Source organism: Callionymus lyra, chromosome 13, assembly GCF_982586985.1.
Source record: "Callionymus lyra chromosome 13, fCalLyr1.hap1.1, whole genome shotgun sequence".
NCBI lineage: Eukaryota > Metazoa > Chordata > Actinopteri > Syngnathiformes > Callionymidae > Callionymus > Callionymus lyra.
This window is the reverse complement of record NC_141830.1, coordinates 19,918,750-19,945,143: the sequence shown is the minus strand read 5'-3', so window position 1 is coordinate 19,945,143 and position 26,394 is coordinate 19,918,750. Positions and strand designations below refer to the sequence as shown.

At 38.7% G+C, this 26,394-nt stretch overlaps 1 protein-coding gene across 4 annotated transcripts; it reads right to left on the bottom strand.

Moving 5' to 3' along the window:
* Nucleotides 1-665: 665 nt before the first annotated feature.
* g6fl (g6f-like) lies at nt 666-26,394 on the bottom strand. Of its 4 annotated transcripts, none has more exons than XM_087805998.1 (11): nt 26,246-26,394; nt 25,836-26,168; nt 22,973-23,227; nt 22,749-22,784; nt 21,993-22,322; nt 17,449-17,700; nt 6,935-7,045; nt 6,643-6,716; nt 3,366-3,392; nt 3,202-3,254; nt 666-937 (listed from the first exon to the last, which is right to left on the bottom strand). In XM_087805998.1, exons 1-10 carry the CDS (start codon nt 26,316-26,318, stop codon nt 3,204-3,206), a joined length of 1,542 nt encoding a protein of 513 aa, XP_087662124.1. In that variant the 5' UTR covers nt 26,319-26,394; the 3' UTR covers nt 666-937; nt 3,202-3,203. The 4 variants fall into 4 exon arrangements, with proteins under 4 accessions (XP_087662124.1, XP_087662123.1, XP_087662126.1 ...); XM_087805997.1 differs by having other exon boundaries at nt 666-1,060; nt 3,208-3,254; XM_087806000.1 differs by having other exon boundaries at nt 3,208-3,254.

Sequence of the window (26,394 nt, the reverse complement as noted above, 5' to 3'; positions counted from 1 at the left end):
TAATTATTTATTTAATCATAGCTTGTGGCTAGCTGTGCTATATCAGTCATTATGAATATGTATTATAAGGCTCTTAATTCTGAAAATCTCGAATAAAATAATAAACTCACATTTTCTTTAATTAAATTGAGGCATTCAGGCAGAAAATATTCCTATACATAGCAATGTACACCTAAAGAGTAATTAAAAAGTCATCCCTGTTGTTTTCTTCTTTTTTACATAGTGGAAATAGCATCAGGAGTTTGTATGTTGCATGGGTTTACTCCGGGCACTCTGGTTTCCTCTCACAGTCCAAAAACATACAGAGGTTGATTGGGGAAATTGTCCGTAGGTATGAGTGTGAATTGTTGTCTGTCTTTATCTGCCCTGCGGAACACATGCTTTCCAGGGTATCCCATCCCCGACGCCCATAAGCTAATAAGTGGCATAAAATGAATGAATGAATGAATGAAAGAAATGGAACATTTTTTAGAGTGACCCCTAATCGGTCTACAGAGACATCTTGAGCTGGGGGGACCACGGGACGTACCCAACCATAATTCTGGATAATCAGTTGAAAAGGTTGGACATTAACATTTAAATTACCATTAAAGTGAAAAACGAGACTCAGAAATTTAGTAAATTGTGTTTTTTTAACATTGTATATTAAAAACCGTTAAAACACATTATTCCTTTAAACCGTCTGACAAAAGTCACACAGAAAAATGTTTATTTTTGTGCTCAAGTGATTGCGAGAACGTTCAATTTGTGCACCCACACACAATCATGAGTGACAGTAGCGAAGAGAAATACATGCAGCGGTAGGATTGTTGTGGAGTGCACTTCCCTCAAAGACCAAGTGTACGTTCGCTTCGTGCCGCCGCTGGGATCCGAGCAGACGTGACGCCCGTGTGAAGTCTGGATGTGAGGGGGTGATCAGTTCTGACATGACTCGTGTCTAAAACATGAGCACAAAGACAAACTTGATACAAAATCCTCCATCTGTGAGTCGCTTCTTGAACACACAACCCCCTCACAAGTCTCACGCACAGGAGCTCTGATCAGCATGTGGTTATAAAACCTGCAACATGACAGAGAAAGGCACACGTCTTGCTAGCGTAACACTTCAATCAACTATAAATATATATTTACTGTGTCGTGGTGTTTTCACGATTCTGAAATCTTTTACCTTCATAACACCTGTGAGTTTTTGACAGAACCGTTTTTGTTTCATTATATTGTTGTTACCTCCGTCAAACGTTTGACATGTGTTACAATAAAAGCTTCATGAACTGTTGATGGTGTTTAAAATATTAAAGGGACTGGATAATGCAAATGTACCAGTATTCTCATTGTTTGAAGGAGGTTGATGCTCTCTGGGTCATTTTCAAGTACTGTATTTAGTTTTGCCGGGGGTGCGACTTATACTCTGGAGCAACTTATGTGTGAAATTATTAACACATTATTACCGGCATATCATTTCACATGTTATTTTCACACTAAACCACAAGAGGGCGCTCTAGGCCTGTGTTGATAATTTCGATGTAGAAGAGGAAGCGCCGCATCTTCTACCTCCGGAGTTTAAAAGTGACACCGAGGATGAAGATTTCATTGGATTTGAGTTATTTGGAGTTACACGGATGGTTTGGTAAACTTCTTAGCATGTTATTTATGCTATAGTTCTCTGAATAACTCTTAATATGTTATGTTAACATACCAGGCACGTTCTCAGTTACATGTAACGTAACGTACAATTATTCAGCCTGTTGTTGCCTCTATTCTATTTTTATTTTAAATTGTCTTTCAAGATGACATGTCTGTTCTTGGTGTTGGATTTTATCAAATAAATTTCCCCCAAAAATGCGACTTATACTCCAGTGCGACTTATATATGTTTTTTCCTTCTTTATTATGCATTTTATGGCTGGTGCGACTCATAGTCCGGAAAATACGGTATACCTTTTAGAAGGAGATCTAGATCGCTATTAAGAATAATCATCTATGTTAAGAAGAATAAAGGTTACCATTGGAATGTGTAAAATCAATGTTTGTTTTTAAAAGTAATCTAGTTTAAAAAATCTCTCCAAAAGAGCGCCCTTGCAAAATCTTCCGAGATAACCATTCATGATAATATCACTCAAGATCATTGGTGTCACTCACACAAAAGATCATCGGATAGTTTTTTGGCTGCATGAAAATATTTATTTACGGCTAATAAATGTTTTCTGAAAGATGAGGAGGTGTAGGCGTCCTGAACTTTTCTGTCCTCCTCAGAATAATGTGAAAAACAATGTAGATCATCGTAAGAAGGGAGACAGTTTCAGGAGGCGAGAGCATAAAAATAAAAAGCTGGTCTGTGCATCAGGTTATTCTGGAAACACTATACAGAATGTGTATGGGAGTCCAACTCAATCACACAAGGGGCCTAAAATCCTTTAGCACTCTACGCAAAACAAATGTATACTTACCTAACAGAAAGTATGATTTTGATATTCTCTTTCCATTCTTTAAAGGCTTAATGTACCTTAAGTATCTCTGTGTTTGTCTTTCTTCACCAAACAAATTCATAATCAGTCTCTTATCTTATTTGAATAAGTGGCATCTTTATGGGTCGCAATAGCAACTTGAAAAATAATCTACTTTGAAGGATTTTAGACGAAGCACTGAAGGTTTTAATTTGATCAGACATCAGTCAATTACTATGAATTGGAATTAATGATTTGGAAGATGCTCGATTAAACTGATGAAATGTTCTTATCGCATCGACCCAAATGATTCATTCAATATTGAATGAAGTTAGTCTTTAGAGTCAAGTCAGGTAATGACAAAAATGTACATAGTTCCTTGTGTTGTGTATATATTGGCTCATGAGGTAATAATGGTACATCAACATACAAAGTATTCTCAATAGATTTATGAAAAAATATATGTGCATTTTTGTAGATCATTTTGAATGAATAATCTTTTTGTGGACATGCTACTGTTTCAAATTGTTATTAGACACAGTAGTTGGTTTTAGTGTTCTGAAAAGTGATATTGAAGTTCCGGGGATGAATCTTAATAGTGTGAGTTATGAATGTTCAATAATGTTAAATAAACAAATCCAGCTGATTAATACAAACGTCTGCTCTTTGACGGAAGCTCAACAACATTACAATGTTGTTTGGATGTTACTGCATAAGAGTGTGAGACTTTATTGGAAAATAATAGACACACAAATCACCTTTACCACTCTAACTCTTTGTAGACATCATCCTTCGCTCTTGGTTTCAAATCCTGCAACAGAACATGTCAGGAGAAAGTGAAAAAGAGATCAGATGGTTTTGTGTGTGTCACCGCTCACGATCACATTCACTCACACACATAGAAGGTGAGACTGTGACTCACCATGTAGACCGGACTTGGAGGTGCAGCCTGTGGTGAACAGAGAAAGATGTTTTTTGTAGTTTTTATTCCAGTTTGAATCATTTCCTTCTCTTGCATCACACAGCGTTCACTTTATTTCAATTCATCAACAGGCAGCATCTTAACATATGTTTAGGCAGACGAACATCTACGAGAACAAGTCTGACGCTGAAGGAAAATCCATCTTTCCTTCAGCAGCACGACACCATGTTAATCCAGGATGGCGATGAACAGATTACCGACATGTGTTGACGCCGGAGGTAGTTGTGTCACAAACTGATAGTTATTTTTTCCAAGTTTACAAACTTTTTTTTGTTGTTGTAAAAGCTACCCAGTTCATATTCAGCTCCCGGCAACACATGAAGTAAGACAAGCTAATATTGAAACGTGATTGAACGATCTGTGAAGAACTAGCACACGCTTTCAACCATTCACTCGCCAGAGGAAGAATGAACGTGTCAAATGAGACCACATCGATGAAAATCGCTGCGCACACAAGAACGTCTTAAGATATCATGCGGATCCACTTAAACAATCTTTTATTGCGCAGGTGTGTGTTGCTGGATAAAGCTTATGATACAATTAAGTTCCACATTTATAATTGTGGACACAGTCCAAGTTCTTTTGTGGACAAACATGTTGACGTTTCTTCACGTTTGCACGAGTCTTACACTCAGCACCTTCCTCCCACAGACATCACAAGTGATTTATTTAATTGGAAGCATTGTCTGAGTGTGTGTGTGTTTGTGTGTGTGTCCTTGTTTGTAGAAGGCTGGGTAACAATTATAATGAGGTAAATGATGAATGTTTATATTATGTTGTGGTAGGAGATACTATTAAAAACAAACTTTACATTTCGTTATATATATTGCTGCTGAAATCATTATTTTTAAGTGGTATCTGTCCTCACGACTCATATATGTTTGTTAAAACAAAAAGCAACAGAAGTTGAAAAAGATACTGTAGAAGCATCTGGAAGTTGCAGACATCCTCCAAGCAGCTCATTGTAGTGACTATTGGGATTTATTTTACCTAATATTATTATGTATTATTCTAGGCTGGTTGAATCTTTATTAGCGTTTGAAATATCTTAGTCATCAATAGTCCAAATGAGCAAAGTCAGACAGAGGTTGGCAGCAACATTCTTACAAACTAGTAAAAATGATAATCATTATAATGTCTGTGGAGTTCATTGTCCCTTTATCCAGTAAATGTAATTGGTCACCCTCTATGGAATACTAACTACAATTATGGGACAAAGGGGGCCCTAATGTGGCCCTCTGTCCGGAGCTATTTGGCCCTTGTAAGGTTAGTAAGTAACAGTAAGACGTACAAACACTGCTCTGTTATTATGGTTTAAAGTTTTTGGTTGAATATTTCACCAGGTCTGCTGCTTTAGATTTTCTCTCAAATGTTTGCCTTGTTTCTGTGCTGTATGTTGTTCATCGCTGAATGTGTTTATTAATGTTTCAGAGTGGCTATAATAATTGACTCTTTCAATTTAATATATGTTTGGACTCTATTTCTTACACTGATAACAAAATCACATTAATTAATTGTTCTATTTACAGTTTGGACTCTTTTATTAACTCTCTAGAAAATCCCCCAAATATAATCAATAATATTATGTGCAAGAATATATGAAAATATTTTGATTTGTCAAATAATCATTACTTTATTTCATTATGTCATTATTTAAACCGACACCTTAACGCACCTTCTTTCTACAGGCACGTCATTGGACAGAAATCACGGCGGTCTGTGTAATAATTGCTCTTCTGGAAACCCATGGCCGGAGGAAAAACGGAGATATCTCAACAGCTTCTCTTCTCTGTGTACCAGGAGGGCTGTGACCCATTTGAGGGCGAGCATTAGCTCCATCACCAGCGTCCTGAGTACTCGCACTTAACATTAATCTGTTACCCATCTGTGCACTCTAAGGTGGTGCTTTTCTTTATACGTTCCATCCTCAGTGAGAAGTATCTCAGGAGACTCTTGAACCACAAGGGACCTCACCTACCTTTATTCTGAGCCTATCACTAGCTTCTCCTCCGATTGTTTTTTGTTTTTTTTTACAATTAATTAGGCAGTGAGTCATGCATGAGTGTTAGTTCCTCACCTGGGAGTAAATTGGGATGGAGAATAGAAATGAGAATATCCTGAGGCAATTAAATTTCTAAGAGAGGAGGAAGAATTGGATATTTCTAGGTTGAGTTCTAGACACGGATGTTCTTCCGGAGAATGTTATGTTTAGATTATTGACACCTTCATGTAGGCGTTTTTCACAGACATTACATGAACTTTTATCCTCATATTCCGTCCAGTCCACATTAAACACACAGTAAAGATTTTATTTGTTCAGGCTTTTCCTTGATTTTCTAGAACTCCTGTTGTGTTATCAGTTTTATCTTGACCTTTAAAGTATACACTTTATTGAATATTGTTTTGATTGTATAAATAAAAAATACTTACTTACTTACTTACATAAAAAAGCTTGTACGCACAGAACAAGCAAACTGAAAACTCCACCTGATACGTTGGTGTGGACGAACATTGGGTTATCCCGAGTGACGTATAGACAGAAACATGGCCCACAGGTCTTAGCTTTTTTTTTTTTTCTTACGTTCTTCCCACAATTTTTACAAGATTTTGCTTTGAAATATGGCTAAAATAACGGTCTGGGATAAGTAAGAAGAGCTTCAGTCATTTCCTAACCTCAGAGATAAACAGACCTGACAACTGAGAGATAATCTCTCTAGCATGTCCTCACCAGGGAAGTGATGAGGTATAAGTTAGGAATGTAGATGAAGTGGTAGAGTTGGGAAAAGATTTGAACCCAAACATTGTATAGTTTACCAACTGAGAGTCATAATGTCTTGGACTTGGAGGAGCTGATGCTCATCCCAAAATATCTTGCATACCTGGCACATGATGAAATACTGTATTAACCCTTATGTCATCTCAGGGTGAAGGTGACCCAAAGTCCCGAAAACAAATCTAATTGTTCAACTAGACCCTGAGATAACACAAGGGTAAAAGAGCAGAACTGGTGTTCCCTCCCTCGACATATTGACGTTTTTAGTGTTTTAAAGGAAAGTTCCTTTGAGAATTTAATCAAGTCGCGTCTTAAGGGTTTTTGACAGCACCTTTGATTTTCATTTGATCCAACAGAGGAAAAAGTAATCAAAAGAAAATAAGACAACGTATGACATGGAAATCAAATCAATCCAGTGACATCTGGGATTGAAAAATGCCTCACCTGTCGGATGTCCTCGGGATTCTCATAAACATTCTCCGCTTCACCTGAATGCACTGACAAGGATTGCTCAATACCTGAGAGCAGACAAAGAATTAGACACACACATATATGCACACGCACACTCACACACACACACACGTATGTGCTGACAGGGAGTCAGAGGAGGGGAGTGATTCATTATAAGAACCCTACAGGAAGTTACGGCCCACATCACTCAGTGGCAGCTGACATGGCCCGCAGACGGACGTACAGGGTTGGCTGTCAGAAGAGGAAAAAACGCCGGAAGACTCACCGCGATTAGAGACGTGTTTCCGTCTCCACAGCAACACACCGACAGCCGCGGCAACCAGGGGCAGGAGTAATAAAGCGTAGAGGAAAGAGGGCAGGGAGGGTGTGGCGCCCTCTGCGAGGAGAAATGAGAGGAAGAACAAGCTTGAATAGCTTCCAACACTAATTTAAAACTTGGATACTCGGATGACACGGGGGGCTGCCCTGGAGTTGTAACTGTCTGCTCTGCGGTTTGATCTTTTGTTCCAAGTGAAAAAGAGAGCATGCCTTCTATCGCACACGAACACCTCTAACTGGAGATTTTGCATTTCAGATATCCTCAAAGAGTTTCATGTGTTTGCATCAGGCTGCTGTCAGTCAGACACAATGGTTGCAGGAGAGGAATGAAATAAAAACCGGGAGCTGTCAGACCCAAGGAATCGTCTTTAATGATACCTCGGCGGACAATATTCTGACAAACCTTGGGTCGGGAAAATCTGATCTCGTCAGTTCACGAGGTGCACAGGATGGAAAACACCAGCATCAGAAGGACCATAAGCTGTCAGATCATGACAAGAGCAAAGTCAACTATCGTCAAAGTGCTTTCTTACCAGTCGGTTTCATTCCCAGCTCAGACATAAGGCAGCAGAGTTTTCTACAAGCAAAATAGCTCACGTGTGACCTCAACATTTATTCAAACGTACGTTTAGATGTCACTGTCCAAGAGGGAACATGTCACTCAGTTACCAAAATGGTCCCCAATACTATTAGCCAAGGATCATTTTATGAATATAAGTTCATACTGATAGCAATGAGCTCAAGTAGACAATACCCTCACACAACACACACTGCAAGCTCTTATATTTTCTTGTTTTATGCATTTTATGTTACAACTTTTCACAATGTGATTTTATTTTGTTATAAGATTTTATCAGTTAACTTTAGTACCTGTAAAGTGACCTTAGAGACTGGAAAGTTGCTCCTACATAGAGTGTATTATTATATTATTTTTAAGGATTGCTCACCATCACTTAGAGTGACTTCTTAAGTCATTTATGAATAAAGAAGGTAATGGCTTAACCTTATTTTTTATTTAATTTTCCCATTATCAACAATACTTGAAATGTGTTCATCTGTTTGGGGCAATTTTCCTGACAGACTGACAGATAATAATAATAATAATACTGGGATAACTCTGTCATGTTGGTGTCTTTCTTTTCATGCTCTCGATCTTCTTTATTCAGATTATGTTCAAGATTAAATACATCATTCATCATTTTGAAGGGATTTATACTGACCTGCTTCTTTCCAAAACGCATTCAATATCATATTATTAGCAGATGTAACTTTTTTTACTTGCACTAATTCAGCGTCCTTGAATTTCATGTACCGATCCTAAGAAACACTCAAAGAACATATACCACCAATCCTTTCCTTGCATTTATCACGTCAATCCACTGGCAAACATTGAGTCGCTTGGATTTAATCCTCAGTTTGGCCTCACTTTATTGACGAGCCTGTCACCACTAACACAAGTTGCACTGTGACCACCAAAAGAACAGAACAGTATGAGTGAGGGTCATGAGTTGTTCTCAGTACAATAACATCTGAACTATTGGTGTTTTTCAAAGAAATCAAACCATTTTTGAAATCAGAAACAAGAGCTGGTAAAAAATATTCTGAACTCATGCAGCTGCAGTGATGGGTTCACAGAGGGAGAGTTTAATGAGAACGTTTTTAGATTTTTTGTTATTATAATTTTATATAATCACTCAGAACCATGTTGTTGCTCTTGTCAATTGACTGAAAAAACAAAGATATTTGCAGCCCTTTTTAAGAATAAATGTGGCCTTTTGTCCCTTTTGTGAAATAGTATTGTTCAACCGTAGAATGTTAAACGTTGTAAAAAAAAGAATGTTTAAATGTCACAGTTTTTATAACAAAAGTCAAGATGCTAGCTGTCCACGCTAACTTTTCATTGTAACTCCTAAAACAATTCCCACATCTTTCGGTGAAGAAGTTCTAGATTTTGTGTGGAATTGGATAACGATAAAAACCTTTGAATTTCATAACTCTTAGAAGTCACTGTTAACATTTTGCCCCCACTCGTATTCACGTCATCAAATGTGGCCCCTCTTTTAAAAAGGTTTGGACACCCCTGCAGTAAGTGATGCGTAATAACATTTTCTTGTGACAGATCTTACTGTGTTATAAAGTAAAATATGTTTTTTTTTCCCCTGTTTGTTTACAAATGTGCATGTTCGGGCAGACCATGTGGACAAACATAAATGTTAACTTTCTGAAGTTTCTGAAATCTAAAAAAATATGTTAAAAGCTATTTTTTAAAATTAAAGCAGCTCCATGCGATTTGAAGTCGAGCGACACCAGTGGACTAAAGTGGTAGTGTTTAGCCCGACGGGAGACCACATTTCCCATGAGCACTCGCTAAACGTCGCAAAAGTTACCATGTCCCGGTATGCAGCAGTTGGAAAAATTTTCTGTTCTGTCTGAATGAAGGATGATACCGATGAGGTAATGAATCAGATTGTGGATAATGAAATATGATATGACGGCTTTGTAACTAACATAACTTTAATTTTTTGTTTTTGTACCGTAATCTCCCCACCCCCACCACAACAATATGTAGCATGTTCATCCCCAAGAACTTTTACAGTGAAAATAAAAATCAAACAAAAAACCTCAAGTCACGGTATATGAGTCATTCAACTAGTTTTAAGTTGATGTGTCATCACAAGTATAGAATATAGATAAAATGTACAATGTATTAACCAATAAAGAATAAACTGAACATCCACAGAGAATAGAATCTAACCTGGTAAGAAATCTAACCTGAATTTAACCGCCGAGTATTAAGTAAGTAATTTTTATTTATATAGCGCTTTTCCAGACCAGGGTCACAAAGTGCTTAAACAATCAAAACAATATGGCTGTATCTGAGAGTTCCTCAGCTAACAGCCGCTGACCCAGAATTCCGATTTGCATTAAAGGGCACCTAATGTGAAAACCCAACTCTCCTGACTTATTCAAATGTTCTAAATGTTGAAGTTGTCCTCTTCATAATGCAGCAGGTCATTCATCATGACGTTGCACCGTTTTGTCAAGTTACTTAATAAAGTTCTCTCCCATGCAGGGTCACATCCCTAGCAAACAAACATTGATGGTGCTTAATGAGAACTGTGAATTTTTCTCTGCCTGAATTCAGCAAAATACTTCCATCTCTGATGACAAGCAATGGTTATGTGTTCATCAAAGCAGCTGATGTCACTGCTGATGTCACATTGAAACAAATATGAGAAACGAAATATTGGCAAGATATTTAGAATCCCTTATTTGTCCCGCGAGGGGAAATTCGGTAGTGCTTTTGACAGCCATTCACACATACTGATGAGAGTAGGCTGCACACCTGCGCCAAGTCTACCATCAGGAGCAATCAGGGTAAGCTGGTATCAGCAGCGAAGACGTGTCATCCTCCTACTGCTGCTGAAAATGCACCTGTAAGTATATGCATAAATATGGATATATATATATATATATGACGTAACTTAGATGGAGCTGTTTAGGGTAGATAGTGTCCATCGCACTAAATGAGAAGAATTGAGACGCACTTACGCACTAAAAATACTAACTTTGAGTACGCAAGTATGTGATTTGAGACACAGCTTTCTTCTCCAGCCAAAATGTCGCATTTTAAGTGAGCGGGGCTTAAGCGTAATTTCTAATGTAAATATCTTTATTAAATGAGAGTTTTGTGCAAAAAGAAACATACTGATGAGTGTAATAGAGGTCAATAGAACAATTTAAGACACTTAAATCGACACATTAGGTGCCCTTTAATCTCCTTCTGTGCTTAGAATAAAGTTCTTTTAACAGTTTGCCTTCTCGTTCTCTTTGAGGTCAAAACAATGACCGCGGGGGAATAACAGCGGGAAGCTGTACTTCCAATACAAGTTATTTAGTACAAAAATGCAGCTCAACCCAGAGCTGCTTAAAAAAAAAACAATGTACACAAAAATAAATGTTACCCGAATTTCAGAAATGTACGTTAAAAAAACACGGTTTGTTTCATTTGAAAAAATTGAAAGAATGCACGTCTCTAAAAATGGGTTAAAAAATGTGGCAAAAATCAAAGTCTATGGTTGGATATTTTGAACAAATCTAACCTCTACAACATTCAGACGATTGTAGTAGCAAATATGGTAAATCATTAGTCAGTAAATGAAGTAACATCACCATAACCAAACTCTTTTTAGGTCATTCATAACAACCAAACAATCAACTTTATTTACAACCATGAGCCACAAGTCTGTCAGTTTCATTTCCTGAAAAGTTATACTTGAGAATAAAATGTGGTGCATAGTTCATTAAACATGTGTACTTGAAAACCCCTGTAAAGTTCATATGAAAGCTTCTTGCTTTTCACTCCAGGAATCTTACGTTATCGACAGCCGTGGTCGGCGTGTTTTTGAGCAACGCTGAAATATTTATGAGTACGGAGAACCAAACAGCGCCCGGGGACCAAATTTCCTGTCAATCATTATACTTTTCCCAGATATCCGGCCGTGTATTAGGAATAATTATTTTCAGCATCTATATAGTCAAACGTTTTCATAGTGTGTGAATACCTTCCATTATATCTGTCATCTTAATTTGACACTGTAAACAATGCTGTGTTTGTTCAGTCAAATCACGTGCACAGAGCATGTGACGATGACATCATTCTCTCCAAATAAAGCTGCACAGGAGTCATGGAGTGTGATTGAGGGCAAGTGCAATGATACACGTCCTGCCTCCTCTAAAGCTGAATATCTTTCTCATACAAGGTTGATCACAATTGCGGCAGTTGTCAGTAAGTAATTGTATTTATATAGCGCTTTTCCAGACCAGGGTCACAAAGCACTTTAACAATCAAAACAATATTCAATAAAGTATATACTTTAAAGGTCAAGATATAACTGATAACACAACAGGAGTTCCAGAAAATCAAGGAAAAGCCTGAACAAATAAAAAGGTCTTAAGATGTTTCTTAAAGGAGTCAGTAGATCCATCAAGCTCAAAGAGAGAGGAAGATCGTTCCAAAGCTTAGGAGCAACAGTCTGGAAGGATTTCTCTCCTCTGGTCCTGAAAACATGTGCGAGGAACCATCAGTAGATTTTGATGCACAGACCTCAGAGCCCGAGCCGGGGTGTAAGGCTGGATCAGATCCGTGATGTAAGAAGGAGTCTGAATCCTTAAAAAAGCCAAACCTGGCTTGGGGGCCATTTACCTATCCTCGGTGGGCAGAACCTTTGTAACATAACGCCACGTAACAGCCCTGATCTAATTTTTTGTGCGACACAAAGATACATGACAACAATAAGGGTCGTCCACGAGTCATGGAACAACTCTTTAGGGCTGACGTACCATACTCCTTTCCTTGTTCTTTTAAAAATGGCGTCTTTGTTTTTGAGTCGCGCTGATGACTCTTTAGTGATGTTACTCTCCGACCAATCAGTGACCAGCAGTCAGTCGTTGTCCACCCCTTAGTGCCGTTCTAGGTACATTTCCTGCCCCCCCTACAATTTTGGTCCCCCCACTTCCTACGTGATGACGTCACACGTTGCATATGCGAACGTCTCTTTACAATATTTACAGTATGTTAGAGTCAAACAAACGTCAACAGAACGTTAACATGATAATTTTTACCACATAAAACATTTATTTTGACAAAAGGACGATATTCGTCAACATAATCACTTTCTTTCATTTCCTGGTCTGACAACACATGTGACTTTGACACCAACAGGAAGTGCCCGCACTACATGTGATGAAGCCGCTGATTGGCTGAAGCTGTTTTACTGATAATAACACACAACTGTACAATGCAATACAAACATTTGAGTTCTGAAATAATTGTTTACAAATAACAAAAATGTTAGAATATTTCCCTTTCTATAACTCATTCTACCAGTTCTGCCATCATATATACTTCAGAAATGAGTTAGTTTTCATTTTTTCCTGATTTAAATTCATTATTTAAGGTATATGTGCCCACTTTATTGAACGAGTCACTTTATTTTTAGTTAATGAAAACTTAATAATTAATGAGGTGTTTATGATCCGAACTATAGACATGTAGAAGGGAAAAAGTCACAGTTCTCATTAAGCACCATCAATTTTTGTTTGCTAGGGACGTGACCCTGTTTCCCCACCTTTGCCCTGGTGTCGAGCTCATTAGCCAACATCAACGCCATCGATAACTTGAAGCCTAAGATGAGCCGGCGTAGAGTTGGCTTAAAGGAATAGTGCTGACCCCGACACTGACCGCACTCTTCTCCAGCCTTGGCTCAAATTATAGCGAGCAGTGAAGTGAGGTGTTTATGTTCCACAGAATTGCATCTTGTCTTTTTTTTTCCCTCGGGTTCAATGTGCCACCAGCTACTCATCATCTCCTTTCCCACCTTTTATTGGCTCTCTCTGTCCAAGGTGTAACCATGTGATTTATGTTGGTGAGGCTGCAGAGAAGCTGATCCGCATCAGGGAGACGTTTCCATTCTTGTTGAAAAAGTCTCCCTAAGACTTGGAGATTTAGTGCAGCACAATCTTAAAATCCTGAAAATGGTTAAAATCCAGAATAGATGCAAAAATGTGCCCTTAAAGGATCAAGAGATGATCACTACAATATGAAGAGCTCAGATGCCATCTGTCACAAATAATGCAAATGTTTGACTTTGAATTTTTGTCACTAATATGAGCAAATAATTCCCTTTTTGTTATTGAAAAGATGAGTCAAGGATAAATTCAAAAGGAACCCAAAACAAACTTTCATTTCACAGTTGCTCAGCGTGACTCGTCTTCAGCTGGAAGCGTCTTTCTGGAAACTCTCTCAAGAATCTTAGTGTTACATATATAACTGCCAACAGAATATTGAATGGTTTGAAATGAGAAACATTTTTCTTATGGTATTGTTTTTTTTGTTTTTTGTAGCATTGATTTTATTTTTAAATAATTTAATTAAATATTTTTTGGATTGATTCATTTGTTGTTGTTTTCAAAAATAGAACACATTAATTTTGAATATAGTTTGATATCCAAAGGCTTTTATATTTGATATAAAATGTTGGTATAACAGCCAAAAAGCCAAATGAGATCAAACTTTCAGCCAATCGTGCAACGATCACATGACAATGTAGAAGTACTGGAGAGTCAATTTATCATGGTGGGTTTCAAAGCCACGATGTTGGCGCTTTTATGCCTACATTTTTATGTTTAATTGAAAAAAGGCTCTGAAATACAAAAAATATTTAACTTAGAAATGTATTTCTGGATGATTGGAATTACAATATAACAGTCTTATATTAGTTGAACATAACTACACAATAAATGAAGGAACACTGTATTTTACAATAGACAGGTTTATGTCACATGATACTGTCTGTAAGATCAGCTTTTACACAACATTCCTCAACTTCTCCGACCTTATTTAGTCATGTGATCTCCTGGAAATCAAGTCTCATCTGTTTTTGTTACTGGACTTTCCCAAAATGACAAGTGCTTCTTAGCTTATTCTTCTTCTTCTATATTGTTTTATGTTGTACTGTTTTGTTTTCATGTTGTATACTCATTCATTTTTTTCATTTTCTTTTGCATCTCCAGGACTTTTTGTTCACTTTTTAATCATGTTTTTGCTTCCCCAGCTCCTCCTTTGTTAAAACTTTGTGGATTCATCGTATTGATTTTGTTGCTATTTGTTTTGTTGCTACTATCTGTCTCATATCAAAGACTTTTGTAAGTTATTTCTCGTCTGTGCCGACCCGGTTCACTGTGTAATTAATGAGAGCTCTATTCTTGCTTGATCAAGATGGAAAGAATAGGCTTACGAGAACTAATCATAAAATCTTTCTAGTCTTTCCAGAGAATTTAAATTATTTAAATTAGAAAATAAAATACACTTTCTTTTTACAAGTTGAGGTTTTTCTTGTTAATAAACAGGGAAAATGACTTTCTTTATTTTTGAACTAATAAGATAATTGTAAGGTAAAAAGTTGTTGTTTATGATCTTAATTTTGTTGGAATTATCAGATTATCTAAAACAATCAAGATCAGTTCTTGATATACAGTAAAGCTACAAAAATAGATATACCTGCACTCTGATTTCCTCCCTCAGTAATTGACAACCATTTCGACAGGTGGCATCTTAAGTATATTATTCCCATTTCAAGTGCTGCCTACTGTAATATTTTTGGATCAAACTAATATATCACAGAAATCTGTAAAGAGTAAGACAAAATCTCTGCACACTTTTCATGGTACAACAGCTCCAGCATCATCAGGGTCTGGTCGTTGGCTCCGTGATGCACCGAGGGCAGGAACAGTGATGCTCATCCACACCATCTACAGGATCCATTCAACTGTCACTTCCTTCTGCGCTCCCCCACAGCTGCTGATACACTCAACCTGAATAATTTAGGGGTTTTTTAAGATGACGTCCCGCAGTCCTGTCCACCTATATTCCAATATTTGCTCGATGGGTTTTTGTGTTTAAGGGGGAAAGCAAGCAAGATACAAGGTTCACTTTTGTTTTTTAAATCCTATAAAATATATTTTGTTGGTCATTGTTTTGTCATAGATGTCCTTTGAGTTGAATAGAATGTCTTGTCTTTTGGTTTCGTCCTTCACCTCATAAGGTCAGGATATCAGGCGAAGAAAATGCAGCGATAACAGCCGTTACAAGCCGAACTAAGCCCTGAGGCGAGGTTTAGAAATCAACATTAATGTGTTTTCAGAAACATGAGCCCAACTCTTTTTGAGCCCAAGTGTCTTGACCTTTGAACGAACTTCTAATCAAAGTAGCTACCCACAAATGCCAAGTAAAATCAGTCAAAATCTGCATTTCATTGTTTTTAAGCTGAATATCTAATCAATCCTCAGCGTGGCATTTACATGATTAACATGAATTACAGGAAGAACATTCATCGAGAAGCTCTGTCTCAGTTAAGATGGAGTTTTGGCTGGATAGGGAGAAAGGCTTTGAAAATAATCTCATCCGTATGTGTCTGTTTGTACAAAACCCTCTTTACAATGAAATAGCTACATTACAAAATGAGTTTAAGCCCCGCCCACTGACAAAAATGATTGTTTTTCTGAAGATGGAATCTTGTTCACAATAACCACACCCACTCTGCTGTGATTGGCCAAACATTGAGGTTTGTCACCAGTAGTCATCAATCCTGGAAGTCTCCACCTCCAACGACTTGTTTTATGAACAAAGCAGGTGTGATTACAACTGGTTGGCGGAGGAGAGACGCCATTATTACATCATAATGAACTCCACTTTCGTAACCTCTCGTTCGCCATGATTTCACATGGGGGAGAACTTTATAAAGTAATACCTTCAAAACATCTGGAAAGTTGGGTTTTCACGTTAGTTGCCCTTTAAGCCCCAGGGGTTTAAAGAACATAAAAATAGTCTGGTAATAATATATATATTTTAAATTACTGTTATGGTTTATAACTTTTGCAATAAATATCTAATTGGATTATATTGCACACAATGTAACATGTTTAAATATTTAAAAGTCTTGTATTTATTATTAGTTGGTGCAGTATTGTCTTTAGGAGTCGTGGAAAATATCTATCTTGTTGAGTTTTCTGGCACGTACCTCTGCCCCTACAAGCCTGCAGGAAACACAGAACCAAAAGTCATCTATGTTTGATGAGCCCGGCCTCTGCCAGAATGCTCTTTCTGTAATACATCCACCACTACTCACAGGTGTGATAGCTATATCAATACATCCACGAGGATGAATGAGAAGTAAATGTGTTTAGTTGATTGAAAGAAATAATCATACATCATGTAGTTGCAGTAACAGAAGTGATTTGATGATATACAGTAAAATATTTCTGAAAACGATGATCATGGCACGATGAACGGATCACACAGTACATATTGGTGATCAGATCTGTATATGAGAGTTCAGAAGCACTACTGCCACCTGCTGTCTCATCGAGCCCATTGCTCCAAAGAAAATTTCAAATGCTAAAAAAGAAAATAATAATAATAAAAATAAATAAATAATGAAAACGATTTTTTTTTAAACCCACCTGTAACTAACTGCTGCACAACTAGTAACACCTCAATATAGAAACTCAGTTGCAGTTCTATTCAGTTAGCAAAAACAGTAACTATACACAATCCCTTCCTATTTTCCTCCACTCGATCTACTTTCTAGTTAAATGTGCATAAATGGCAACATCCATAGCAAAAAAGAATGTGAAAGGGATGTTGAATGGAATCTCCTCAAACAATATTTTGAAAATAAATGAATCTGACCCCAAAATGTTTCTTTGTAGATCTGAATTAAACAACATGTGGCCATAGGGTAATACATCTTATTACCTTTAGATTATTACATTTAGAATCTTGCTAAGATTCAAACCTACAACCTTTGAACATGTAAATAATAATAATAATAATACATATTGTAAACTATATAAAAATATGACTAAAAGATCATTACTACCACACATGCGATATCTTACCTTTAGGGGGCAGCGTGACAATGTGTGTCACCGAAGCACTCTGTTTGTTCTTCAGCACCAAGATGCAGGTGTAGTTTCCAGCGGTCGCCGGGCTGACGGGTAACTGTATGGCGATCTGCACTTTCCCGGGAACGCTAAACATTTTCAGCTTGTGGTTCGTGTTCTGATGCTCCCAGCGGACCAGCTGGACCTGAGAGCGCTCAGAGTAGAGGCAGAAGAGGTTGAGCTTGGTAGGAGTGGGTTTGGATACGACTGAACACAGAGACACAGAAGAGACTCGCATGAAGGGTAAGAAAGACAGGTGAAAATAAAAGGGCGAGAAAGCAAATTAAAGGGTACAGAGTGAATACAGAAAAGGCCAAGGACAGATAGAGAGTGATGGGGGGAAACAGGAGAAGGGTCAAAATAATATATATTCATTAAAGTGATTTGCTGCTAATGTATTGGCTGACTGTGACGGATGCTTAGTGTCTCATCAAACTCCAGCGAGAATCCATCTGGGTGTAATCAAGCTCCTCACAGTTTCCCTCCTGTTGCCCGTGCACACGCACACACACACACACATACACACACACACACACACACCCCCACACACACACACACACACACACACACACACACACACACACACAGACCGACACACTTCTACCCTGATTAGTGTGCGCCACCTACGGTCCTGGCGGGTGGGCAGCAGGTATAATCATACGAGCTCATAATGAGGAGGGGTATAAAAAATATAGGATGATTTGTGTGTGCGGTCGTGGGCGCCGGTCGTGGGCGCCGGTGCGCGAGGCGGCGACGGTGATGGATCGGCTGATCGCGTCCGGGCAGCTGTGATGGATGCCACTCTGGACTGTGATTAGTAAACTCTCACCACGCTGTTTGTGTTTTGTGCGCTCGCTTATTAAAAGTGCACTCAGATTTTTCCCACTTTTTATAAAGACACCAACACATTAACTTTAAAATTCTGGTTCTTACTTCCAGATCTATTCATGGTCAGGCTCCTCCTTACATCAGTGATCTGATCCAGCCTTACACCCCAGCTCGGGCTCTGAGGTCTGTGGATCAGAATCTACTGATGGTTCCACGCACACGGTTCAGGACCAGAGGAGAGAAATCCTTCCAGACTGTTGCTCCTAAGCTTTGGAACGATCTTCCTCTCTCTTTGTGTTTGATGATCTACTGACTCCTTAAAGAAACATCTTAAGACGTTTTTATTTGTTCAGGCTTTTCCTTGATTCTTTGAGACTCTTGTGTTGTTCTCAGTATTATCTTGACCTGTAAAGTATATACTTTATTGAATATTGTTTTGATTGTTTAAGCGCTTTGTGACCCTGGTCTGGAAAAGCGCTATAGAAATACAAATTACTTACTTACTTACTTACATTGGTTGATGGCCAAAATATAGTAACGTGACAGACTACCTCAACGAGAGATCCCAGTTTGTTATGAGAGCCTTCAATCCCAGTTCAGTGATACTGGAGCACCTCAGGGCACCGTTCTGTCTCCGGTTCACTTACCTGTGTATATCTATCCTGCATGACCTTTTGTGTTTAGCTATTTAAATGAACAGTGATGGGCTGATGAAGCTTCATGAATTTCAGAGCACACTAGATGGTGCTCTTTGTGGTATAATCTTTGGCCTTTTTTAATTATTTTTATGAAAACACCTATTAATTTTAGGGTAAGATCTACTGACCCAAGAAAAAGAAGAGACAAATTTTGGACAATTTCTGTCCAACAACATTCTTAAACAAATGTCCATCTATACACCTTTGATACCTTTATGTTTTAAGTAAACATGGCCCTGGGTTGGACGTTCCACAAAAGTTGTAATTTATCTGCACATTTTTGGTAGTTGGATTAGGTTGATAGATGACATATTTATGTAAATATGATCTAATCTTAACATGCACTGAGGTCTGACGAGGCTAACCCAGTTTACAGCTGTGCAGTGAATTCCATTAGCATGAGAACCGAACATAACTTATCAATTAGTTTCTCTCTTTTGTTTGGTCAGATGATTTATAGTATGATGTATTTTAACAACACTACACAAGACAACCTGGAAAAACTCCATATATCTTTGATTATTGTCGAAACACGTGAGGTCTATTCCACAAAACTGTTGCCCGTGGATAACCGAAGCAGAATTCATAGCAGTTGGGGTTTCATTTCAGCGACTCTCAAGTCTGTGCATCTGTGGATGAGTGGGCAGCATATGTGATTATGCAGATCTACAGATCAACAGGGTTTACAAGGTCCATCGACACACCGTCTGCCACTCAAACTTAGTTCAAGTGTTTCATAAATAATGCAAGCAATTCCAAAGTGAAATCCAAGATGTTTGCACGAATGCAAATCCTATTATTTCATACCTGACATTGATTTAAGGTTCTCAAGCGAGCTCCAGATCAGCCGACAGATTGAATTGTGACATCGCCGTTGCCCGGTAACCAGAGGAGCTGTTGCACAAGTGCACAGCTGGTGGGCAGTTGTTTGCCAAGAAAAAGTTTAAATTAACTCCAGCAATAACAACAAAACAAGGTGCTACATGGAGCATGGAGATTTCTTATCTGCAAAGTGTGTTTTTTTTTTCAGATTGTAAGGTGATCAATCAAACCAGTCCATAAATATTTGTACATCATCACGGTGGTAGTGGAGCCTTATATTTGCACCTTGTTTTTTTGCCCTTAGAATTTCATAACTACAGTCTTAACTCCCAACATTTTTCTTCTCCCTCCTCGGTAAAGTCTCTTTTGATTACAGAAATAACTCTGAGCCACAGTCTGAAAGGAAGCTTTCAATCCTCTCCTCGCCTGTCGAATGAAGTGATGTCGAGCTCACTCCAGGTGGAGAGTCTTGAAATAATTCTAAAGGTGGGTGATTTATTGACGTCCTTGTAAGAAACAACAGGATTCCACCACTGTCTCCACCTGACTGTGATTACGTACATTTTGGCCAACATCATGACTTGAGATCGATACATGAAAGTTGTTTGTTCCGCAAACACAACGGATTCACGATTCTCTCACTTTCAAGCACGAACTGGTCTTACTGTGGAAGAGCCAACAGGTCTAGACTTGTGCTATGTCTCAAATCACGTACTTGCGTACTCAAAGTTAGTATTTTTAGTGCGTAAGTGCGTCTCAATTCTTGTGCGGCATGCACACTAAATTGTCACTAAAACACCCACAAAACTGAGTATGGTTCGAGGGACACTATCTACCCTAAACGGCTCCATCTTAGTGACGTTGAAGTTACGTCATATATATATGCATATATATACATAAACTTACAGGTGTATTTTCAGCAGCAGTAGGAGGATGACACGTCGTCGGTGCTGATACCAGCTTAAATATCTCACGAATATTTCGATTCTCATATTTTTTCTTTATTTCTTCTTCCAAACTTGCAAAACGCTGCTTCCAGCAGGTGGCGATAGTGTTCCTACAGCTGGTTGAAACCATCGTTAAATAGTAGTAGAAGAAGAAGCTGTCACGTCATTTCCTGTTAGTGCGTAGCAGCAGTGTTTGATTTGAGACATACTATATGTGGAGAATTTGTTACTAGTTAGTATGTACACTTTCCTGATGCATACTAACTTCTAGTATACTAAGAGAAGTATGCGATTTGAGACACAGCATGGCTGAATACCAGAGGGCAACTCCACCACACTGTTTTTGAACCTTGTTTTAACTATGTGTGTCCACAAGTAATACTAGGCAAAGCTACAAACATATCCCTCAGTCTCAAAAATGTTTTAGTGACCAAGCTAAATGAACACCGTTGAATCACTGGCACGCAGAGTATTTCCGGGTTGGTTGTCCGCATTCTCGTTCGCCCTTCAGGGCCACCTTAGTCATGTAAACTTGGTCTGCGTTTCCTTCAGCAATATCAATTACAATATTTTTGTATACGCGTCGACGTTATAAAGCCCAATGTGAAGATGTGTAAGTACAAGTGGAAGAATATGACCTTGTTGACTGATAAAACCTCATTGTGGCAGCAACATTTCACAAGTTTTCAAAGTGTAAAAGTGAGTGCGTGCGTGTGATTATCTCTGCGTGCGAAGTGGCAGCTATTAGAGTACTTCACAACGCTGAATAAAACACTTGTCCTCAGTCTAATGGAGGATATTGTCTGAGTTAAACAAGCCTCAATACAGGATCAATGCTAACTGGTGTCGGCATCTGTGCTCAGCGTCTCGTGGCGTCGTGTTACATTTCTCAAGAGCAGAGAAAATTCTAGACAACGGGATATTTTAAACCTGCATCAGCCTCACAGTGACAGTCGCTGCTGATGTTCCTTTTTTAATTTAGCAGCGAGTCTGCATTCAATGATGTCTCCTCATTTTTTCCTTCTTTTCACATGTTCTTGATGATCTGATCAGGTCATCATTTATAATTTACTACGCGTACATGAGAGTGTTCACTAGGTGTCTCGGGGTCATCCCGGACTTACACCGGTCTCAATAAATTCTCGTCTTGATTTATGTTGGCTTCTCGTTCTCTCTCTCCTCTAGCTGACCTTCTGCCGCTTACCTTTCAACACGCTGAGTGTGGTGGTCCGCCTGAAGGCCCGGTCATTCAAGAACACCTCGCACATGTAGATCCCTCCATCCACCAGCTTAGGCTGGAGGAGGAAGGAGAAGCGACCCGCCTCCGCGTTGTGAGGTGGACCGGCAAGCTGCAGCCTCTCCTTTTCAGAGGAGACATGTTTTCTCCAGCGGTCATAGCTGAACACTTTCTTCATGAAGTTTTTCCCGGTGGTGTCCGGCGGTTGCCAATACAGATAGACGTAGTCTCCTGTTATTCCTGGACAATGGAGGACGAAGGGGGTCTGATGAACAGCAACCTGGCAGAATTCTTCTTCTGTAGAGCAAAAGGTCACAAAGATTCAACAACAAGCAATCCACTGAATTTCAAATTAGAGAGGTTGGAGCCTGTCCCAGCTAATAAGGGTGCAAGGCAGACGATACAAAAACCTGACACCAAATGACAGACACTCATCAATTAATCTGGTAAAAGCTGTTTCATGATTAAGGAAAAGGCTTTTACGGTTGATGAATTACGATAAGGAGAGTAAGTGCTAAGATTGAAGTGCACAACAAACTTGAAAGTGACTGAGGAGGCAAGGGCGGCGCAAGTAAACAGTATGGAAATGTAGATAGAAGAAGAATTCTCAGACAACAATAGGGGATTACTTCTTTTATGCAGAGAGTTACTCGTTCAGACTTCTGCTCCGGCTGATTAGCAAAACTGCTGACTGAGAGCTTCCACACTTACAAAGTCACTTACCATTTTCGACATCTTCGAACAAGACCACATTGTGTTCTGTGAAGAGATGGGAAGCAGGAAATGGTTTTGGGACAATGGTCTTGTGTGCGATACAAAGCAAAATAAACAGTGATCATGACAGGAAAGACACCCGTTTGTTCATTAGCCATTTAAATATTTTTGTTATGTATATATATATATAAATTATAATGTGCGTATGTTTTTATATTCTATTTATCACTCACCGTCGATGTGCACTGAAACTTTGAAAAGGAAAGTTTTGCTACTGTTGAGTAAAACGCTGCAGACATAGTGACCTTCATCACTCATTTCAACCCAGGGAAGTTTGGCAGTCGTTCTCGACAAGTCCGTTTCGCTTCTGATGGTAAGACCACTAGGGGAAGTCCAAGTCACCTGGCTGACGCAAATGTTGGGTCTGATATCTGCGATCAGTACCAGGGTGCTGCACTGAGGAACTGGGTTGGCTGGGTTGATGGTAACTGCGTAAGAAGAAGAGAGAAGTGATGTAGCACAATGGTAAGCAAAGGCAAAGTCAGAGCGTTACTCATTTTAAGCCTACTCTCTGTTTGTAAGTAAGTAAGTCATTTTTATTTATATAGCGCTTTTCCAGACCAGGGTCACAAAGTGCTTAAAAGTAACGTGGTTAAAACATTAGCTAGTTCAGTTTGGGAAAGTAATCTGCGGTCAAGAGTTTGGCGGGCTGAATGATGGTCGGGCGATGAAACTGCGCCCATTTTCGCTCGAGGCTGTGATTAAGCTTAGCTTAAAACAGCAGAAAATATTCAAACCTTACAGGTCAATAACAGGATCTGAAGCCTAGCCTAGATCTGCAGTCTGTAAGCCTCGCCTCGGAGCAGAAAGGCTTATTTGGTTACTGTTCTATGGAAGTAAATTCGAATAGGCGATTTTCTAACACAGACTTTTTTTCTGCATCAAATTCAGACTATTTGAAAAACAAATCAAATTTCAAGCACTGATATCTTTTTATTATTTTTTCAATGAAGAAATAAATCCAGCCTCAAGACACCCTCTTTTTGCACTTCCACATTGTATTCTTTTTTTAACCTTTGTGTTATCTCAGGGTTAAGGTGACCCAGTGCCTGAAAACGCATGTGTTTGTGGTATCCCTTGTGTTGCCTCTAGGTCAAGGTGGAACACCTCCCTGACTCCAACAAATACACATAGTCAGTAAGTAAGTAAGTCATTTATATTTATAGGGTGCGTATCTAGACCAGGGTCACAAAGAGTTTAAAAAAATACTCAAAAAATATATACTAAAAAGATCAAAATAACACAGAGAACAACACAGGACTCCCAGAAAATCAGAAAATGCACAAATAAGAAAGTCTTAAGATGTTTCTTGAAGGAGTCAGTAGACTCCATTCGATGACCTCCACCACAAACCCATGTGTTTTCAGCAATTGGGTCACCTTGGCCCTGAGATAACACAAGGGTTACACCAGATGATGCTCCTTGTTTCAGTACCTAAACTGGTCCTAAAATGATGCAACCAGTCATAACAAAGTTTCTCAGTGGGAAAACCAGAATTCGCTTGTCGAATAGGTCAAAGGCAAGTCACATTTCTAACTATTATGACTCTACAATCAGTCTCCAATGGGCTGTTTTTCAATGGGCCACATTATTAATAATGTTAGTGGATTGTCAGAAGAAACAGTTACTGATTAACTACATTTCTGATCTGAAGAAACTTCTATGGGTGAGAGGGCAGATACTCCTACAAAATATCTGAAGGGCTGTTTCAAGAACAATGTCTTGAGAGTAAAACACAGGTAAGTGAATAGATTTTCCAAATCTTATTCCCACATTCCTGCCCTGATTCTAGTGCTGAACTGAAAAATAACAAGTTTTCTAAAGAGGTCGAGTTGAAGTGCCGGTAGAGACGCAGCTCTTGTTTTTTTTCTTCCTCAAGTTGATGAAAAACCGACCAACTACAACTTCAAGTGCTTAGTCATAACTGTCCAAGAGTGCTGGGCGACTGAAATATCAGAAACCAGGAGATTGATTAGAAAGAAAAAAATAGTTTTTTATTAAAATTATGTTTTCAGATATAATGGGTTTTTCTCTTATCGCCGTCTCTCAGACTTTCCATCATTTGAACACAAAGAGGAAAATTGCAAACTGACATTTGGTCAGACTCTTGTTATGTGACTTGAATTTTTGTCACATTTCTGTGGCTGACTTCAAAGAAAAAAAAAAGTTGATTTGGTGTTTCTAGAATGCAATTATCAGAATAAGTAACTAAGAATTCCTGTTCCACCGTGTTGTCATACTGTCAGTAAGTAAGTCATTTATATTTGTAGAGCGTTTTTCCACACCAGGGTACATGTTTGGAGGATTTAAAGGGAAAAACAACACCAACTTGTGTCTAAAACCATGCGAATGTTTTACAGAATGCTCCTTGTCATTCATTGTATACTAGTTTCTTGTAGCAGCCACAGAGAGGAGTTCTTTACCTTTAACAATCTGTCAAGCTGGTGTAAAGGTGAAATGATTGAACTCTTATTTCAAATGATGTACACGTGGAGGGGTTTCATTACATATGTGTGTGAGAGATCAATGGTCTTAAAGATGTCTCTATATAGTGACTATCTGTCAAGAAGTTATATGATTGCTAAATATTATGGTTGAAAACCTGAATTAAATTATCCCAAATATAATATTCTTTAAATAGCGTTTCCTCTCTCTTTGCACTTGATGGATTCGGACTCTTTCAAGAAACATCTTAAGACGTTTTTATTTGTTCAGGCTTTTCCTTGATTTTCTGGAACTCCTGTTGTATTATCAGTTTTATCTTGACCTTTAAAGTATATACTTTATTGAATATTGTTTTGATTGTTTAAGCGCTTTGTGACCCTGGTCTGGAAAAGCACTATACAAATAAAAATTACTCACTTACTTACTTACTAACCCTCTGATGTAGAAGTGTATATCAAGGAGAGCTACATATGGACAGGCCACTAAATATAATCCTAGGGGCTACAGACCATGCTTTAATGCCTCTAAGGTTTTGGGAGTAGCTCCAGCACAGTTCAGATATGGATAAATGGACAACAAAGATATATGTACCTGTCAGAAGTTGCAGGAGTATGACTTTCTCCTTCACTCTTTTGTTGAGACGCTTCACGACACAGGTGTAGACCCCCTCATCACCTTCCATGGGGATGAAGTTCAGAGAAAAATCCTTGCTGTTCTGAAAATTGGCATCATTCATCGTCATGGTGTGTTTTGCGGCCACACCCGAGAACTCCGTCAACTTGTTGGTCGAGAGAACCAGTTTCGATACTTTTTCATCTAAAGATCTGAATAACCAGTTAATGGTGAGGTCGCCGTTCCCTTTGGGGCCGCGGCAGACCAGGACCAGGACCTCCCCTACTCTGGCCACTTTGACATCGTGCCAGTCTAAAGAAGAGAGGAAAAGAGAATCAGCATTCTTCTCCGGTATTACAGAGGGCTGCTTCAGTGTCATCCTGGAATACCTTTGATAAATGAAAGATGGGAATCCCCCGTTGATGCAGGAAGAATCAAACAGAAGAGAAAAACACATTTCATGGCGAAATGAGAAGGTCTCACCGCACCAGCTCGCCTCCTAGACCCGGCAAACTTTCCTCAGAACTTGTGTAGTGTG

Excerpts from the sequence above, each read along its gene's own strand:
- g6fl (XM_087805997.1), bottom strand. The coding sequence starts at position 26,318 with ATGAAATGTGTTTTTCTCTTCTGTTTGATTCTTCCTGCATCAACGGGG. Across the intron at positions 26,169-26,245 it reads CCATCTTTCATTTATCAAAG|ACTGGCACGATGTCAAAGTG; the intron begins GTATTCCAGGAT and ends TCTCTTCTTTAG. Across the intron at positions 7,046-17,448 it reads TGTCACGCTGCCCCCTAAAG|AGGGCGCCACACCCTCCCTG; the intron begins GTAAGATATCGC and ends TTCTCCTCGCAG.